The sequence below is a fragment of the Theobroma cacao genome, chromosome 1 (assembly GCF_053813885.1).
Source record: "Theobroma cacao isolate CCN51 chromosome 1, ASM5381388v1, whole genome shotgun sequence".
Lineage (NCBI taxonomy): Eukaryota > Viridiplantae > Streptophyta > Magnoliopsida > Malvales > Malvaceae > Theobroma > Theobroma cacao.
Genome location: NC_142639.1, coordinates 38516116 through 38534056, shown reverse-complemented (window position 1 = coordinate 38534056; position 17941 = coordinate 38516116). Strand labels below are relative to the sequence as shown.

Below are 17941 nucleotides of genomic sequence, written 5' to 3'. Positions count from 1 at the left end.
GTTGGAATAAGTTTCCATAGAAATATAATATTGATCACTGGACCGTCAGTAAGATAGTTTCTTGCTTCATGTTATTTCAATAAAACAAGCTTGTACACATGTCGCAAGATGAAACAAGTGAAAAACAATGAACTTAAAGGAAAGGGCCCAACCGGGTTCGAACCGGTGACCTCTTGATCTGCAGTCAAATGCTCTACCACTGAGCTATGGACCCTTTTGGCGTTAAAGCGGAGATATTTCTTTTATACAAAGTTTGAAGAATTTTGATTGAAAAGCACGTTAACCTTAGCCACTAACTAAAAGCCGGGTTGGTTGGAGGATTGTACCTATGGCCTTATCAAGTTAGAAGCCCATATAGGCAAAACATGAAACTTGGCGAGATGCTAGGAACCAAATAGATTAATAATAATTGCTCAACGATGCCCAACTTTTCCACGTGTTTTGCTTTTGCCTTTTCCTTTTTTTGAGCAAACAAATTGAGAAATTGCAGTCAATTTATGTATAGAACCAATCTAAAAAATGAGTTTGTGTATTTTATACATGCAATTGATCTTAAGACCATTTGATGTTGGATTCTATTACAAAGGGTCCTCTTTTCTTTTCTGAATCAAACCAAAAAATTGAGCTCTTATCAATTACTGTTTGTATGGCTTTCTACTATTACAACTCTTTAAATTAAATGATCTCAAATAAAAACAATCCTAACCTTAACTCGAACTTATGTATTAACTACATGTGATGTCAATTAAGAGACAACGACATCGTTTTATAAAAATAAATTGAGGTATTATCAAATATTGACAAGGCACTAGAGTATTTGATTTATTAATTAATATAATTTTTATTTAAAAATTAAAATTAAAATTTATTTATTTTAATTATAAAAAAATATATTGACAAGAAACACATACCTTATGAACCGTCAATAAAATGCAAAGGGAGCAACAAGAATCACAAATTTAAATGTCTTCCCAACTGACTTTACAAAGTCGCATGTGTGTGTTCAAGTGTGTCGTTATGTTTGGTGGCTCTCCCTTTCTTTTCCACTTCATCAATTCCTCCCGACGCTCCCTGCCAGGCGATTATTCCCACGCCCTTTCCCTCGTTGCTTCCGCCCCCCATTTTTCTTTCTTTCCCCCCCTTCCTCTCTTTTATATCTTTCCCAATCTATCTTTCATTCCCTCCTTCACCTCCCATTTTCCCTGCTTTCCTCCTCCCCCGCTAACACTCCCCATCAGAAACCAAAAGGAAGCCGAAAAGTAGAAAGGGATAGAACAATGTCTAGCGCTTTCTCCGCAGGCAAGTTCACCACCCAGCCTTTCCCTCTCAACACCAGTTCCCCCAGATCTCACGACAAGCCCTTCAATATCCCCAGCGCCACCTCACCTTTCTTCGGATCCTCCCGCAAACTCCGCCTTAATTCTTCTTCCAAATTGAATCTCCACCGTCGATCGGGGACCGTCGTCGCCGTCTCCGATGTCGTCAAGGAAAAGAAATCCAAATTCGCCCCCAATCTGGTAACCCCATTTTTCTCCTTTTTTTCTGTTAATTTGTTTCATAACAAATCTCGATTTTTATTCAATTTCGATTTTTTTTCCAGTTAATTACTAAAGAAGAAGGATTGGTATTGTACGAAGATATGGTATTAGGAAGAGCATTTGAAGATATGTGTGCTCAGATGTATTACAGGGGCAAAATGTTTGGCTTTGTTCATCTTTACAACGGCCAAGAAGCCGTTTCGACTGGTTTCATTAAGCACTTAAAGAAGGAAGACTCTGTCGTAAGCACTTACCGTGATCACGTGCACGCCTTAAGCAAAGGCGTCCCTGCACGTGCCGTCATGAGCGAACTCTTCGGCAAGACCACCGGCTGCTGCCGCGGCCAAGGTGGGTCGATGCATATGTTTTCGAGCGAACACAATTTGCTTGGTGGGTTTGCATTTATCGGTGAAGGGATCCCCGTTGCCACGGGGGCGGCTTTCACCTCCAAGTATAAGAGGGAGGTTCTGAAGGAAGCGGATTGTGATCATGTCACGTTGGCGTTTTTCGGAGATGGGACTTGTAATAATGGGCAGTTCTTTGAGTGTTTGAATATGGCCGCGTTGTGGAAGCTGCCCATTGTGTTTGTCGTTGAGAATAATTTGTGGGCTATAGGGATGTCGCATTTGAGGGCTACTTCTGATCCTCAGATTTATAAGAAAGGACCGGCTTTTGGGATGCCCGGTATTCATGTCGATGGGATGGATGTTTTGAAGGTGAGGGAAGTGGCCAAGGAGGCCATTGGCAGGGCTAGGAGAGGAGAAGGTCCAACATTGGTGGAATGCGAGACATATAGGTTTAGAGGACACTCTTTGGCTGACCCTGATGAGCTTCGTGACCCTGGTAAGCATTTCGTTATCTTGCCTTTGTTAGTCTATTATTTTTATGATTTCATTAGTTAATTGTAGTCATAGGCTTTTTACTTTATGATTCTGTTTCCTGAATTAGGTTGTTTTGATTGAGCTATTATTACATTACAATTTTTAATGGTAAAACTAGAACAGCCTGCATGCATGTGTCTTTTACCGTGGCTGTAATCTTGGCTTAAAGTTGAAGCGGTTACTTTGTTTTTTGTTTTTTCACTTTGTATGTTACGTTAAAAGCATGTCCAAGTGAATTAGTGGTGTAGAGGGAAATTGTGCATTTAACTTCTGTTGTTATTTTGGATCTTAAGAGTTTATAAATGTACCCTTTTTCAATTTCTTGGTTCTTCTTTGGCAGCTGAGAAGGCTCACTATGCTGCAAGAGATCCTATCACAGCCCTGAAGAAGTATCTAATTGAGAACAGTCTGGCCAGTGAAGCAGAGTTAAAGGCCATAGATAAGAAGATAGATGAGGTGGTCGAGGATTCTGTTGAGTTTGCAGATGAAAGCCCCCTTCCTTCTCGGAGCCAGCTGCTCGAAAATGTGTTTGCCGATCCAAAAGGTTTTGGAATTGGACCTGATGGCCAATATAGATGTGAGGATCCAAAGTTCACCGAAGGCACTGCTCATGTCTAAACTTTGGAAGTAGGACAATGATCAAAATCTATTTACGCTCACATTTTGTTATTGCATTCTCACATATTTAGTTACTGCTAGCAATCTCTTGTCCACTTCATTGTAGTGTTTCTTGTGTAACAAGTATGTCTTCTTAAGGTTGTTTGTCTATTTAAAATTTTGGTTTCATAATTCAATTTCCATTGTTTCTTGGACATGTGCTTTGAGTGGCAAACCCCAAAGGGTTGTGTGGCCCTATTTCCTGCCATGCTCACAGTTTGATGGTTTTCATATTTTGCATTTGCTATTAAAGTTCCTTCCATAAACTGACATTGCAGGGCAGCCACTTAACTCTTCCTAGATTTTCCTGTCAGCTAATGCAGTGCCCCCTTTTGGGAATCCCTAGCATTTTTGCCTTGGAATTGTAGTGGGTATAACTTTACATGCATGCATAGTGGAGTAGTTTTATAGTCCTAGTAATATATGTAGGGATGGCAACTTCTTCAAAATACAAAGGAGTTTCTGATTTATGAAAATGATGTAGTATGTTTTGTTCTTTGTTTTATTTGTGACTGGAGAAAGAATTGTACACTATATTATCTTTAATATATTTGTAATCAATGAAAGTAGGTCAGTTTTTCATACCTCAAGTCATTGTCTCTTTCCTTGTTAATAGGTGAGAGTAGCTTTGGTGTTTTCTTGTTTGCCTAAAGGCTAGTTTACTGATGGTAACATGCATAAAATATGGTAGTCTCTTTTCAACAAAATCGGCTTCTTTATGGTCACTTTCAATGGCCTAAAAAGACGGTTGGGCCTCTCAGAGATTAATGGATATCAGTCTTAAATCCAAGCTGAAGTTAGCATAACTTCACTTTAAAAGATTAAAATTACACAATTTTTGGCAGTTGTGGCTGGATGCTACACGTAATTTAGGAACTCTTTGTTTATTTGAAATAAATAAATTGCTACAGATTTCATCAATATTTTGGTTTCATTCAAGTTCTGACAAGAAAACACAACATACTTTATTATAATTACTGCGGAAGTTGGAACCATTTTCCTAAGGAACACCAGGAATTAGGCCCAATTGGTAGTAGCAAATAGGGAACGGTTACCTAAAATTGCTTGAAGAAACTTTCACAACAGTAACCAACAATCTGATTCTAATGTTGGAGCTTCAAGAAACCTGATACCAGCCAAAAATTAGGTGGACCATGGAAATTCTTTGTGAAAACTGTCATAGAATGCACCTATATTCAATCAAACCGCCTGTTATCAATGAAAAATACCATAAGCTTCTGTTGGTGGCTTTTCTATGGATCCAAAAATCACTGAGCAAAATGCATCTTTTCAAGAGGCTCCCGTAATGGGTGGCTAGAACAGCCAATCTTCCACATACCCTGCAATCACCGAATAACAATATCAAACAACTACAAGCAATAATATGACTTTTAATTACTATTGCCAACATATTGAATTGCTTTAACAAGTTAGTACCAACAATTGCCAAAAAAAAAAAATAACTAGGCCGGAAAAGTATTGAATGCCCTTAAATCTTGGTCTAGTTCAGTGCTACAATTTCCATCACCGCCACATATTGGAGATATAGATACACGGAAAGATAGTTTGATGGATTTTTTCCCAGCACGAGAATACAGGTTTAAGCCATAAGGAAGCCCAGCTGGCTCACCGCTCACTTTTTAAATATGTTGCATCTGTTTTCCAATGTTAAACTAATGGGGACAAGTACAACTCTAATGTGCTGAACCGGAAGGAGGCAACTTAAATGTCAATTGATCCAGAGTTGGGCTTAAATGGAAATCTCTTTTTTCTCCCAAAATGGCCATTCATCTCAAATTTGTGAACCACAAGGGGATCCCCATACCTTCATTTGGAAGGTGATTGTATACGTGTGCAGTGAGCAAGCAGACTGAGCTAATTTTACGGTTCGGCCTAGAGGACCTCTCAATGCCTTCTTAGCTTCACAGTTCTTATTTCACATATGCTTGCCATGGTGGGGCAGAATGGAAATAAGCACACCGGCAGTCCTCAATACTACTGAAATTTGTAAGCTGTTTTTGGAAGGATGGATTGCTTACGGCAAGGAATCTATTGATTCCCTCCAATTGGGTCAGTCAATGAGTGTGATAATTTACTTCAGGAGCAGGACTATGGTTTAATCTAGGGATGGACCAGAAGCAATAGAAGTTGAAAACAATCTATCCTAAAGAGAAAGCTTGCTCGTAGCTGGGCTCGGGTGTTGAAGGGTGAAGCAATTTTTTTTTTTTTTTGAAAGTTGAAGGGTGAAGCAAATTAGAGCATTATTGCTCCTAGATCGATTCCTGGGCATCCTTAACCCACCTCCATCCCTTGAATCCAGGATGTAGTCAATCTAGCTAGAGCCAACCTAGTGTAACCTTGTGCAAAGAATTATAAAAGTTCAAATTAATATACATAGGGGCAAATCATTTAAAAAATCAAACAAAGAATATGACTTAAGAAATGGGAAAGCCAGGCCCATACCTGGATTAAGAAAATTCAAAGATTCCGAGGGCAGATAGCCAATTAAATTTGCAGTATCTGTAAATTTCAAAAAAAAAAAATTTGCAGTATCTGTAATGCTATTCAAGGTCTCTTTGATCTAGATCGTATTTTCCTAATGAGGTAATCCTCCAATCCAGTGCCTGCGTCTACTATTCTTGTGTCTCGTTTTATTTCTACCTTCATAACCTCTTCTAGAATTTCCCCCATTCTCTCCGTTTCATAATCTTCACAAATCCTAGGAATTATCAATACCCAAGTATCCATATGTGGCACTTCCCCATACTTCAGCATTTCCCCAAACACTCCAATAGCTTCCTCAATCTTACCAACATTACAAAACCCCTTGACTAAAGTATGAGAAACCGAAAAATGTGGAGAAAACCCCTTTATCAACATTTCCTCCATATACTTTTTAGCCTCATCAAACATCCCTTGATCACATAAACCCCCTATCAAAGTCCTATAAGAAACCAAATTCGGCAAACATCCATTTGAAGGCATATCCTCAAGAACCTTAACCGCATCCAGAGCTCTCCCTTCTCTACAGAAACCCAATATAACCGTATTATAATGCACAAGATCAGGATTACACCCTTTAACTTTCATTCTACAAAGAAGTTTATAAGCTTCCCTAAGCTTCTTCTTCCTACACAAACTATTCAACAAGGTAGTATAACTCAACGAGTCCGGTATGAACCCTTTATTCAATATATCTTCCAACAAATCCACAGCTGTATTCACTTGACTCTTCCTACATAGCCCTTGCATTAATATCCTATACGACTCGACATCCGGCACAACATCTCTCTCAAACATTTTGTTGAACAGTTTGTAAGCAACACTCAAATCCCCATTCAGACAGAACGCACCCATTAAAATATTGTAAGATTTCGTATTGGGTAAAACCCCGTGTTTGTGAGCGTTCTTGAAAAGGTCAAAGGCAGGCATCAGAAAGTTACGATGAGAAACAAGCAGTTCGAGAATGCGATTTAAGTGTTTGGGCAAAGGCTTGATGTTGAATTCAAGCATCTTGTAAAATGTTTTGAGAGCCCTTTCGGGTAAATTTGCTTCGGCGTAGATTTTGATAAGGTAAGAAAACAGAGTCGGGGTTACAGGGTACCTGTCGGTTTTAAGGCGAATGAGAAGGTCGTCGACGAGAGAGAAGTGTTTGGATCGGCCGAGTTTGAGAATGAGGACGAGAAACGAAGAGTAAGAGTGGCGAAAACCGAGTTGATTAGAGGCGTAGTCGAAGATTTCTTTGGCGAGGAGGGGGTCGGACTGGGCGGATATAAGTTTTGGAACTCGTGCCGGGGAACCAATCGCGGAAGTGCAAGTACGAGGTGGCTGTTGCTTGTGGGGTGGGCCCGGAGATGAGGAGGAGGAACGGAAGAAGAGAAATGGAGGTTTTGGCGGGAAGGTGAGTGAACGAGAGACGGTTTTGGAGGAACTAAAGAGAGCTTGCTGCATTTCTTTGTTGTCTGGTTTCTGTCAGCCGGAAATGAATAATGACACCAGTTACACATAATTAATAGGCTACAACTTACAAGCAGAAGAATCGCGATGGTTGCCCATTGAAATTAGTAGTATGGGCTAGATGTGTTCCTGGGTCCAGCTACTTGTCCTGGTCCTCAGGCTCGACTCGAAACGGGCCAAGCGCACTGTTTTGGAGTTTGAGTCATTCCTTGATCCAAATGCTTATTTCATCAGAGAAATTTGTGATGCAAAGTTGCAAACTACAAGACCCACTTTGGCAAATAAGTTGGTTGCGGCATCTTGAACTTAAACCATTTGGTTTGGTTTATAGCAATAAAAATCTACTTGACCGGAGGGAGCCCTGCAATAGTCCCTTGTTTTCAAAAGTATTCCCCACAATAAGTACATGACTTTCACAACTTGAGACAGAGTCTCTCTCATGATAGCACCGAGACGCTTTCTGAGGTACGAAGACAATCTACATCACACTGAATCACGTTGTCCCTCGAGTCCTTGCTTTGTTTCTAAACACGGCCACTTCTCACTTAGCTGTCTGGAATAACCCTGCTTCACACTTTTGACACTTCATTGTATATTTTCATTTCTTTGTCCATTTGATCATTCATGCCTGATGCATTCCCTCCAATCCACAACTAACTAATGGCTAGTTTATTCAGCCGATTAATTAGTTCCTCTAGATAATAAAAATAAATGAATAAATTTAAGTGATTTTTCATTAGTGTTATTTTGAAAATAAATCTATTCATGAATTGAGTACATAAATTGTTTTTTTTTTTCTTTTTACATTTGATGGAAGGAGGATTCGAACATCATTATTTTTTAGAGAAAAATCATACACTAACCAATAAATTAAATATTCGAGTGTAAATAAATTATTAATTGTATGTCTTCATTTTTAAAAGATAAATTCGTCAACTCTCATGATACAACTTTGTTTTGAGCATCTACAAGCGTTTTGAAAAGATTTTTTATTCAATAGTAAGGTATTTTTAATGACATTAGATAAGATTATGAAATAAATAAAATGTAAACTAATAATTTAATTGAAAAACCCTTTTTGACAACTTCCATTTTCGTAACTCCATTTCCTAGTTCGAATTTTTCCTCATTTGTTAGGTTTCATATGAAAAATGAAGTAACGAAAAGGACAGGCATGAGGCTGTGGGACACCTACTAGTTGTAGACAAATTCATACAAAACACATTACCCTTTCAAATTGTCTGCCCAAACCATTTTGTATCTTAGAAATACTAACTTTTTGTTTTTTCTTTTGTTCATAGAGAAAGACAGCTCACCACGGAAGCAAAAGAGTTTCCATCTGCCAAGATAATGAAATGGGCGGCTGGTATATTTTGCCCAAGCTTTCTTACTGTTGTTCATCAAACACTTGTTAATATCTTCCGCCTTTCGTTTGCTTTGTCCTCCACAATTAGTCGGCGTTGAATAATGAACCAATGATTTGTAGCCATGATCCATTCAAGCGAGAATTATTGGTATCACATGGGTAATATTTAAAGAGCTAATCTTGATGACCGGTCCAAAATATGCTACGTCAAATTGTCTGTAGAGCTCACAATGATCAACCACGTGTTTTTCTTCTTTTTTTTTTATTAATTAAACAGAAATTGCTTGCCATTGGGACAAAGGGCGGAAGATATGAAACATAAATTCTGCACTAAGTTGTCTCAGTGTTGCTGGCGTGTTAATGATAGAGAGAGACACGAGAGTCGAAAAAGTACCTCGTTAAAACGAATGGATAGCAGCGCACGCTGCTCGGCAGACGCGCCATGGATCATCCGCTCAATACAGGCTCCAGTAGTCATAGTCATTGCTAATATCCTTTACTATCTATTAGTTCTTACTCTCCTTTGTATTAAAGGTTTTGTTAACCAAATTTTTAAAAATTATTAATTTTTAATACAATGAAATTATTTACATTAATTGTTGCGCTTATATTTATAAAAATATGATCACAAATAATAGCTTAACTAACTTTGAAAAATATCTTAGAATATTTATTAAGGAAAATGAAAATGTGGGGCATTTTGGCCTAACTAGTAATATTTTTCTCAATTATTTGAGCATTCTTGGGAAGAATCCTAATCAATAAAATATAAAGTTGAAATAAGGTGGTGCAATACTAGTATTAGTAATATTACACTACCACTAAAAAATTATATAAAAGTCTAAGTGGTATGAGTGGCTATGGGTCTATGAGAGAATTGGAGCAAGAGATTCCATCAATTATAGTTTTTTGATTGGACCCAACAACTAAGATTGTATAAAGCTCCCTATTTTAGCAAATAAAAAATAAATAAATGTCCCTTCAAATATTAACCAGATTAAAGCATTTGCCTGACCATCCATTGATGCCTTCACCTATAAAACATTTACTTTGCCAAATTATATTCTCCATTGATTCTTTTAAAGAAAGGGATGTCATTTTATATTTATTTTGGCAAATGCCAAGCTCACTAAAAAAAATGGTACTTCAAGGAGATGGTCATCCCCCAGCTAGACACTATAATTTTTTTTCTTTTTTCAGTGTGGACATTTCATTTCAATCTTTCTATCATCATTCAAATATAAAGAAAACAAAGAGTGCTACTTGCGAACCAAGAAAGGAGGGCCCACCTTATCAGTAGCCTACTTGTAGCTATTATGGTTATAATCAAGGAAAAGCAATCAAATCCATAGTAAAAAAGGAAAAAGCAGATAGGCAGATGTCGCATTAGCAAGCAATGAGCAGGAAAAATGATAAATAAAGTCCTCCCTCCCGCCCAAAAAGTAAGCTCAAAGCCACAAACGCCAGATTCTCTTAAACGATCCACGTGTCGCATTTCCCCACCATGAGATCCCAAGTGTGGTATTGGTATGCCAACGTGGCAGCCGTCACCAAAAAATATCTTCTCTCGAACATCCCGCAACGGCCCAACACGTGTCCCTTCCAGCCGAATGCGGCCCCCACCCAACAGCGTGGACGAGCACGACCAGATCATCGCAGTGCCGTCCCCACACAACCCCCCCAAAAAAATCAATAACAGTGGCCCGTATTGCGCCACGTCATCTTCACAACCAGAAGCCAATGGCGGCCCACGATTTGATCTGACTCGCTCCCCCGTTTTTTTTTTTTTGTAGAGAGGAAAACGGAAAGTCTTCGTTTCTTCTTTCCTTTTGTTATTCACGAAGAAGAAGATATTTATGCTGTTTTCGCGGTCCTGAACGAAAGTTGGCTAATCAAAATTTAGGCGGCTTTTGCTTCTCTCACTTTTCAGATATTTCTACAGGTTTTTGGTTAGGGATGAGGTTATTTGGATAATTTCACTGCAAAATAAATAGTTTTCTTTCTTTCTCCTTCAGCTCACTCTGCTTTTCTTTTTACTGAGAAATTAGGGTTTGAGAATGGGTGAAGTTGGTATGGAAGTGGAAATGGAGGTAGGGACGGCGGGGGAGAGGAAGAAAAAGAATAAGAACGAGGAAAAAGATGGATCTTCGGCGGTTGTTCGGTGGGAAAGGTTCTTACCTCGGATGGTTCTCAGAGTTTTATTAGTTGAAGCCGATGATTCCACTCGTCAGATTATTACCGCTCTTCTTCGAAAATGCAGTTACAAAGGTTTCTTCTTTACCTTTCTTTTTGGCATTTTATTAGTATTATTATCATTATCTCTAGATCTACATGCTATGATTATTTTCGAATTAAAATTTTTAGTTTAATTTCCCCTGTTTTTATGATATCTAATTTTCATTTGTTTTTTTTTAGTAGTTGCGGCAGTTCCTGATGGTTTAACGGCATGGGAGACTTTAAAGGGTGGACCGCATAATATTGATCTTATATTGACTGAAGTAGAGCTGCCATCGATATCTGGATTCGCTCTTCTTACTTTGGTCATGGAACATGATATTTGCAGAAATATTCCTGTTATAAGTATGTACTTTCTACTAACTTTGTTGTTCCTCTGCCATCTTTAATATTGTCTTTTGAACTTTAATTATCCTTCATTACATATGAAGCTAATATGTTAAAGTTTAATTTTATCTTTTGGTGATTAAAACAGTGATGTCATCGCATGATTCAATTAGCATGGTTTTGAAGTGCATGTTAAAAGGTGCAGCTGACTTTCTTATCAAGCCTGTTCGGAGGAATGAGTTAAGGAACCTCTGGCAGCATGTTTGGAGAAGACACTCGGTATGCTCAACGTTTGGTTCTGTTTTCCTCTGTTCAAATCAAGCATTTAACTTGGATTGAACTTTTTGTCTTTGCTTTAATTTTTATCAGCTAGGTGGTGGACGTGTTCCTCATAATCTACCTGCTACAGAACATGAAGTTGAAGCCACAGCTGAAAACAATGCTGAGAGCAATCAATCGAGTGATTATGGATCGTCAACACAGAAAAATAAAGAAGGAAGTGATACCCAAGTGAGCATTTTCTTATCTTGTGATATAGGTTTAATAAGGGCTTGCGGGTACTTCTACACAGGTCACTATTTATATGCTATCAGCCCACTGGAGTTGTAATCTAATGGTCTAGCTGTTTTGACGATTTTGCAAAACTTTGATAACATCCATGTCCATGACATGTAGTGTTCTTTGAATGTCCCATAGCCAAGGGAAGTTAAACTCATTAGGTATTTGCAATATGACAAGCTAAGTATCAGTTGTGATCTGTTCATTTTTATCTGGGGCCATACTGATATCACAATCTACGAGAAGTCTTGTATTCATCATGCAATGCTATGTGAGCTACTTATAGTGTGAGGAAAATTTCATTTTGAGATTAGGCTGGCTTCATGAAGTTTCACGTAGAGACTGCATGTCTTGCCACCTCTTGTGCAGAGCTCTTGTACAACGCCTTACTTGGAAGCTGAGAGTACATACATGCAAAATATGCAGGGTCTTTCACAGCTGAAGTGTACGAGTTCAAATTTTAGTGATACAGGCGGAGAGCAGCTAGGAAACGTTATCAAATTGTGTCAAGGGTCACTTCAAGCTGAGGGTCAAGCTGAAGGTGTGTTATCATCTCTTTTTACCCTATTTTACATTTTTTTATTTTCCTTTTCTGATTTCAGCTAAATGAAAGAAAATTGCTTTCCTCTTTATGATGAGGGATGTCTGACAAGCTATTTGTTTCAGAAAATTCAAATAGATTACAAAAGGAGGTTGCTTATTGCAGTGTAGCTTGTGAATCAACTGCATCTAGATTGGAAGAAAACCCTGCTTCTGTTAAAGGGATGACTCATGATACTGCTGTTGGACTACATAGTGATAGAGATAATGAGAATGTTATGATTAGAGTTGGCTGCAACGATGAATTAGTTGGACCTCCAACTGGAGCTATTGACTTGATTGGTTCATTTGATAATCGACCAAAGGGCACTTTTGGGCTTTCTATTTTAAGTGATGGTGCAAACAAGTTTGAATTTTCTCCACAGTTGGAGCTTTCCTTAAGAAGATCTTGTTTAAGTAGCACTAAGAACCAAGGTACCAGTGAAAGGCCTACACTAAACCATTCTGATGCATCGGCTTTTTCATGGTAAACTTTCTGTTTCGTTTCTTTTATTTACTGTATAATTGAGCTTGAGATCTACAGATGATTAGGCTAAATTGAGATGCCATTCTGTTGTTTACTTGATCTTTGTTGGAGAAACAGAAAGAGTTGCTTTCTCTTCTGTTTTAATATTTTTTTTTGTCTCTCCATGTTTTACTATTTTTGGCAAAGTTTTTTTTTTTTTTTGCTATTCTGGAAAATCAGTGTTTCTTGGAACAACTATTTAATAGAAACATCTTCTGGAGAATTAGAGATTAGGTAAAGGTGAATCCTTGTACAATACCGTTGAGGGCGGTGGAGGCAATTTAGAGGTGGCTACAGTGACATAGGTTAGTGAATACTCCCTGAAATTTCCAATAAAAGGGCCATAATTAAAAAATATTATCAATTTGCCTAGTTGTGTTTTGAATTGAGTGATATATGCAATTACCGTATCATATTTCAATTAAAATCTGCTGCCTGTATATAGACAACTTGTACCTCCTTTTCTAGGATTGGGAAATAATCCCAAGTGAAATATATATAAATTTTCTAGGGACTGACTTAACCTGTCATGACCTTGAGTGAGCATTTCTTTAATTTGTTTGTGCCAAGTGTTTTACTAGGTGGACCAGATTATCTCTGTAAACAGTTCATTGAAATTTGAAAGAAAGATGGCTGTGTGCCTTGTCTCTATTCCTGGAAATGTTATGTAGCTTGTCTTTTGATGATTGCTAAGTTTCTTTCTGCAGGTATAACAATAGCAAGTCATTACAGCCCATTTTCCCTACGCTAGCTGGCAATCGAGCTGCATTGAAGGAGGGTGACAGTGAATCTGGACAGCACCTGGAAAGTACCAATGGTACTTCTCAACCTCATGTTGTTTTAGTGAGTGATAGTTGGGAGAATCTGCCCAATCCAGTCACAGGTCAATCTGAACTAACATGTCCAAGTGCCCAACCTGGGCTGATTCCTGTTCCAGGGGTGAGGTTGGATGATATGTATGCTGGATGTAAGAATGTTTTCCCACACATTTATTATGCGCAATCAGGTTTACCCCCTGCATGGAGTCCCAAACCAGCTGGACAGCGAGAATATTCTTCCTTTCCTGTGAGCACCTCAGTGCACTCTAATCCTGATGTTCATGACTCAGAACAAGGTTACCACCGGTCTGATGAAGCTACCAATTGTTCTATTGACCAGACTGTTCAAGAGCAGAACAAGCAGGACCCTGTTGGGGAACCAAGGTGCAGTTCTACTATTGCTGACCAGAGTGCTTGCAGTAGTTTATCTAATGGTGTTGTGAATCATGAAAACAGCAGTGCACAGGGAGGTGTTTCAACTAGAAGCGATGCAAGTGCTAGTGCTACTTTTGTTGCAGCAGTTGATAATGGCACAATCACAGAGAGTTTCAATGATAGCAATTTCTTCAATCACGATGGATTGAAAGGGATGGATACTCATCGCTCCAGCCAAAGAGAAGCCGCCTTGACAAAGTTCCGACTCAAGCGGAAAGATCGATGCTTTGAGAAAAAGGTATATTATTACTACTACTATTATGGTTGTAATTGGTTTAGGATAAACTCAAGCTTTGCATATGGGAATATGGTTGTATGCAGACAACAGTGTACATTTTTTCACCTAAATGTGGGTTGGTGTCACTTCACAACAGCCACTCTCTCTGCCCAATCTTATCAAATTGGTGCCATCTAACCCATCATTTATGTTTGCTCAAGTATTATTATTCTAATAGGTCTTTTCTTTCTTTAAAATATGCTCTGCTGTAGCTACAAGTATTTTTAACTTTGTTCAGAAGCTCAAATTTTAATTTGCTTCAAAATCCAAACAACTTAGATTCAGAGACATACCCTGTCAACCTCTTTAGAATGAGTTAACATCCTGTTTTGCGCCATGGTGAGAAAAGGAAATCAGAAAGTAACAAGTTTATAGAGGCTTGTTTACTTCTTTAATGAGTAACTTTTTTGCGCAGGTTCGATATCAGAGCCGGAAAAGACTAGCAGAGCAGCGTCCGCGAGTGAGAGGGCAGTTTGTCCGTCAAGTGCAGAATGAAACCCCCGTAGGTGATGCTGATGGCCCTAAAATATGACGATACAAACCTGCCTTTCCCACCGACTTGGAGATCGATTCTTGATCAAAGCATGAAACTATTCAATTTTCTGTTGCAAGCATATTCAACAAGTTTTTTGAAAGTAAAAGTAGGATCATGTCATAGCTGAAATATTTGCAAGCTTCTCTGGTAGCAATGGGCGAGGACAGTAGTTTTTGCATCCAACTGAAAGAGTTAGCATTGTAATTATAGCGAGGTAGTCTTGGTTCTTTTTCATCGTAGATTATGTATGATTGTATGCACATTGGACAACTGACTTATTGTAGTTTAGGCAGGCTAGTTAGTTGTATAAGTTTGCTTCAATAGGGTAATGTACGTATTGGTGTCTTTGACTCTTTTCTTTACAACTTTGGTTATTCTACTGAATGGTTTCTCTTTTAGACTGCGTAGGAGAGCTCTCATTCTGTATTTGCTATAAAGTGATCTTACTATTCGCTGCCTTTATTAATTTTTTTTTTTGTATAAAAGAAAAATTGTACTTGAATGCAAATCTTCTGATTGTTGAATAGTCGAAATAGTTGTAGTGAAAGGGATAATCCTGAATTTCTAAATCTCGGGAAACGCATTTATGAGTATCAATGCATCATTGGTCTCTGATATTTATGTTTGATGGGATCATATGCCGCAGCCTCCATTGTGAAAGACTGGGGGCAAAAGGAAGAAACGAAAGGGGAGAAACAAAGTAAATAAGTCGCAGAAGGTGAAGAAAGTGATTTTCAACGAAAATGGTGAAAAGGAGTGGAGCGAAATGGTGGACTTCTTACATGGAAGGAGGAGGAAAAAGCAGGGAACTGTGACGTGTATACATGCACGTGGGTCCTGGTTGAATTGCCTTGTGATCTGGTGCATGACGAGGCATGAACCTATCGGGGCCAAACATGTAGAAAAGCCGAAGAAGAGCCACCTATTCTTCTCATGCGAATACAGTTGGGGTAAGAACTTATCCATTTGTCGGTGGTGCTGCTGGCCACTGCCCGACCCTTTATGCTTACCATCTAGAAAGATAAATTACAAAGAAAAGAACCTATCCCTTGATCTCATTTCTCAATCTCTTTCTCTTCTCTTACCCACTAAGGCTCCTTTGTTTGGGACCCAGATTACCATCTTTAAATTACAAGCATGAAGAAAAAAAATTGAAGGTTAATGTGTTTTTTTCCATCACTTGGGGGAAATGCGTTGGAGCTACACATTTTATTTACCTTTTCCCTTTCTCCTATTTTCTTCTATCCTTTACATGAACAAAGTACCAAAACGTTTGGTAACATTGAATCAGGAGATTTGAGACAAATCATGAGAAATCACTGTCGTGATAGTGGTATTAGTCCTCATTAGGAAGTATATATATCAATCCACAAATTAAGGCATAATATACTGCTGACATCATGTAATGTCCTACTGACGCAAGGGCTAAAGCTAATGCCGAGCCATCGTACCACTGATGAGCTTCGCATTTCTATCAAACGTATGTTCTATCAAAATAAAACAATCTGAAAGTGATTGGATTGCATATATACATACATATATATATATATATAGGCAGTCAACATTGCATGACATTTCGTAGTTTTTGATGATGTATAAGTGTTAACAGTGCACTAGGAATATTAGAAGGTTGATAAGTGTCCTAATAGAATATAATTATTACATGGGCATGTGTCATATTTTTAACTACTTTTGTGGGGTTTAGAATAATATAAAATCCAATAATTATAAGAGATAAAAAATAAAGAATATTTTACAATTGATCTATAATGAATTCATGATTAATGATAACGAGGTGTGAAGCAATTAAAAGAGGAAACAGGAAGTATATATTCAACAAAGAAGTGTCTTGGAGAGGGGTTTAAGATTCGGAGTGCAGTGTCTAAAAAGTTAAATTGAACCTGTTCCCATGCGCATTATTAATTGCTTCATGGCAGTGCTTTACCCAATTTGCTTCCTTTTCACATCTCTTTTTGTTCTGGGTATATGGCATTGTTTTCCCACTCCCTCCGAATAAGTTAGAAAGCAAAAGCAAGGGATAAAAAAGGCCAAGAGAAAGAAAAGAGCAGAGCACCCACATTGTTCTAAATAAAACACAAGAAAGAAATATCACTTTGGCAGGCATCGACCCAGCTCTCCCTTCTTTTCCCTTCCTTTTTTGTTCCATTTGTCACACATATTCTTCTCCTCTATTTTTATTTTCCACATTGTCACTCGGCCCACCGTCACCACCTAGGAACCCTCATCTCCCTTTCAGTTTCCATTCATCATACAGTAAAGGTACAAATTCCCTCACATTTATATTCGGTTTTCCATGGCAGACCAAGAGCAAACACAAGAGCAGCAACCTCAAAAATCCAAAATGAACATAGATAAGCTAGGTTCCCCTCCTAAATCCAACCCATCGAGGTACAGCCAAGGAGGCGCAGCCCGCTTCTGTTGCTTATGTATTTTCATATTCCTCCTCTTAGCAGGAGCCACAGCCCTGACTGTTTGGCTCGTCTACCGCCCCCATAAGCCTCGTTTCACTGTTGTCAGTGCTGCTATCTATGAACTCAACGCCACCTCGCAACCCTTCATTTCCACTTCCATGCAGTTCACTATCGTTACAAGAAACCCCAACAGGAGAGTCTCCATCTTTTACGAAAAGTTGCAAGCTTATGTTTCGTACAGAAACCAACAGATAACTCCTCCAGTGGACTTGCCACCACTGTACCATGAGACAAAGAGCACGGTGGCACTGTCTCCGGTGCTTGGTAGCGAGACGGTGCCGGCGTCTGCTGAGGTGGTGAATGGACTAATGTTAGATGAGGCTTACGGGGTGGTGGCGCTGAGGGTGGTGTTGTTGGGGAAATTGAGATGGAAGGCTGGTGCCATAAGGACCGGGAAGTATGGAGTTTATGTGAAATGTGATGTTTGGGTGGGCTTGAAGAAGGGTGTGGTAGGACAGGTTCCTTTGCTTGGGGCTCCTCCCTGTAAAGTTGATATATGAAGTAGGTATGTGGAGATGCATATGTAAGGAGGCTTTTACCCTAAAAGCTTTTTCTGGGTTCATGAATTTTGCTGTAGCTTTTGGTGCTTTACTTTCTCTTAGTTTTGTAAACTATTTTATGTTTTTTATTATCTGTGGAAAGACAGGAAAAGAAAATCAAAAACTAGTTCAGGCACCGTGGCACAGTAGAGGAAACATGTACTACAAAGCAATGTGGTCAGAACAATTAATGCAAAAAAGGGCCTTTTTCTTCTTGTTCA

At 38.7% G+C, this 17941-nt stretch overlaps 4 protein-coding genes and 1 non-coding gene across 10 annotated transcripts; 3 read left to right on the top strand and 2 right to left on the bottom strand.

The window, feature by feature from the left end:
• Positions 1 to 142: 142 nt before the first annotated feature.
• Positions 143 to 214, bottom strand: TRNAC-GCA (transfer RNA cysteine (anticodon GCA)). The gene has a single exon. It is a non-coding gene; the product is annotated as a tRNA-Cys (tRNA).
• A 1046-nt stretch (positions 215 to 1260) lies between these two features.
• On the top strand, positions 1261 to 3284 carry LOC18613891 (pyruvate dehydrogenase E1 alpha). The gene is made up of 3 exons (XM_018114124.2): positions 1261 to 1517; positions 1601 to 2381; positions 2760 to 3284. Exons 1-3 carry the CDS (start codon positions 1278 to 1280, stop codon positions 3035 to 3037), a joined length of 1299 nt encoding a protein of 432 aa, XP_017969613.2. The 5' UTR covers positions 1261 to 1277; the 3' UTR covers positions 3038 to 3284.
• A 671-nt stretch (positions 3285 to 3955) lies between these two features.
• LOC18613890 (oligomeric golgi complex subunit-like protein) lies at positions 3956 to 7068 on the bottom strand. Its single transcript, XM_007051365.3, has 2 exons — positions 5540 to 7068; positions 3956 to 4416 (listed from the first exon to the last, which is right to left on the bottom strand). The coding sequence occupies exon 1, from the start codon at positions 7025 to 7027 to the stop codon at positions 5642 to 5644; it is 1386 nt and encodes a 461-aa protein (XP_007051427.3). The 5' UTR covers positions 7028 to 7068; the 3' UTR covers positions 3956 to 4416; positions 5540 to 5641.
• A 3116-nt stretch (positions 7069 to 10184) lies between these two features.
• Positions 10185 to 15087, top strand: PRR9 (pseudo-response regulator 9). Of its 6 annotated transcripts, XM_088806836.1 has the most exons (10): positions 10185 to 10341; positions 10448 to 10667; positions 10815 to 10979; positions 11110 to 11240; positions 11331 to 11471; positions 11889 to 12060; positions 12186 to 12585; positions 13332 to 13441; positions 13562 to 14115; positions 14570 to 15087. In XM_088806836.1, the coding sequence occupies exons 2-10, from the start codon at positions 10457 to 10459 to the stop codon at positions 14684 to 14686; spliced, it is 2001 nt and encodes a 666-aa protein (XP_088662962.1). In that variant the 5' UTR covers positions 10185 to 10341; positions 10448 to 10456; the 3' UTR covers positions 14687 to 15087. The 6 variants fall into 6 exon arrangements, with proteins under 6 accessions (XP_088662962.1, XP_017985432.2, XP_088662959.1 ...); XM_018129943.2 differs by having other exon boundaries at positions 10818 to 10979; positions 13332 to 14115; XM_088806833.1 differs by having other exon boundaries at positions 11946 to 12060; positions 13332 to 14115.
• Positions 15088 to 16698: 1611 nt separating this feature from the next.
• Positions 16699 to 17941, top strand: LOC18613888 (Late embryogenesis abundant (LEA) hydroxyproline-rich glycoprotein family). The gene has a single exon (XM_007051362.3). The coding sequence runs from the start codon at positions 17004 to 17006 to the stop codon at positions 17679 to 17681; it is 678 nt and encodes a 225-aa protein (XP_007051424.1). The 5' UTR covers positions 16699 to 17003; the 3' UTR covers positions 17682 to 17941.

Excerpts from the sequence above, each read along its gene's own strand:
- LOC18613891 (XM_018114124.2), top strand. The coding sequence starts at position 1,278 with ATGTCTAGCGCTTTCTCCGCAGGCAAGTTCACCACCCAGCCTTTCCCT. Across the intron at positions 1,518-1,600 it reads CCAAATTCGCCCCCAATCTG|TTAATTACTAAAGAAGAAGG; the intron begins GTAACCCCATTT and ends TTTTTTTTCCAG. Across the intron at positions 2,382-2,759 it reads TGATGAGCTTCGTGACCCTG|CTGAGAAGGCTCACTATGCT; the intron begins GTAAGCATTTCG and ends CTTCTTTGGCAG.
- LOC18613890 (XM_007051365.3), bottom strand. The coding sequence starts at position 7,027 with ATGCAGCAAGCTCTCTTTAGTTCCTCCAAAACCGTCTCTCGTTCACTC.
- PRR9 (XM_018129942.2), top strand. The coding sequence starts at position 10,457 with ATGGGTGAAGTTGGTATGGAAGTGGAAATGGAGGTAGGGACGGCGGGG. Across the intron at positions 10,980-11,109 it reads CAGAAATATTCCTGTTATAA|TGATGTCATCGCATGATTCA; the intron begins GTATGTACTTTC and ends TGATTAAAACAG. Across the intron at positions 12,586-13,331 it reads GATGCATCGGCTTTTTCATG|GTATAACAATAGCAAGTCAT; the intron begins GTAAACTTTCTG and ends TTCTTTCTGCAG.
- LOC18613888 (XM_007051362.3), top strand. The coding sequence starts at position 17,004 with ATGGCAGACCAAGAGCAAACACAAGAGCAGCAACCTCAAAAATCCAAA.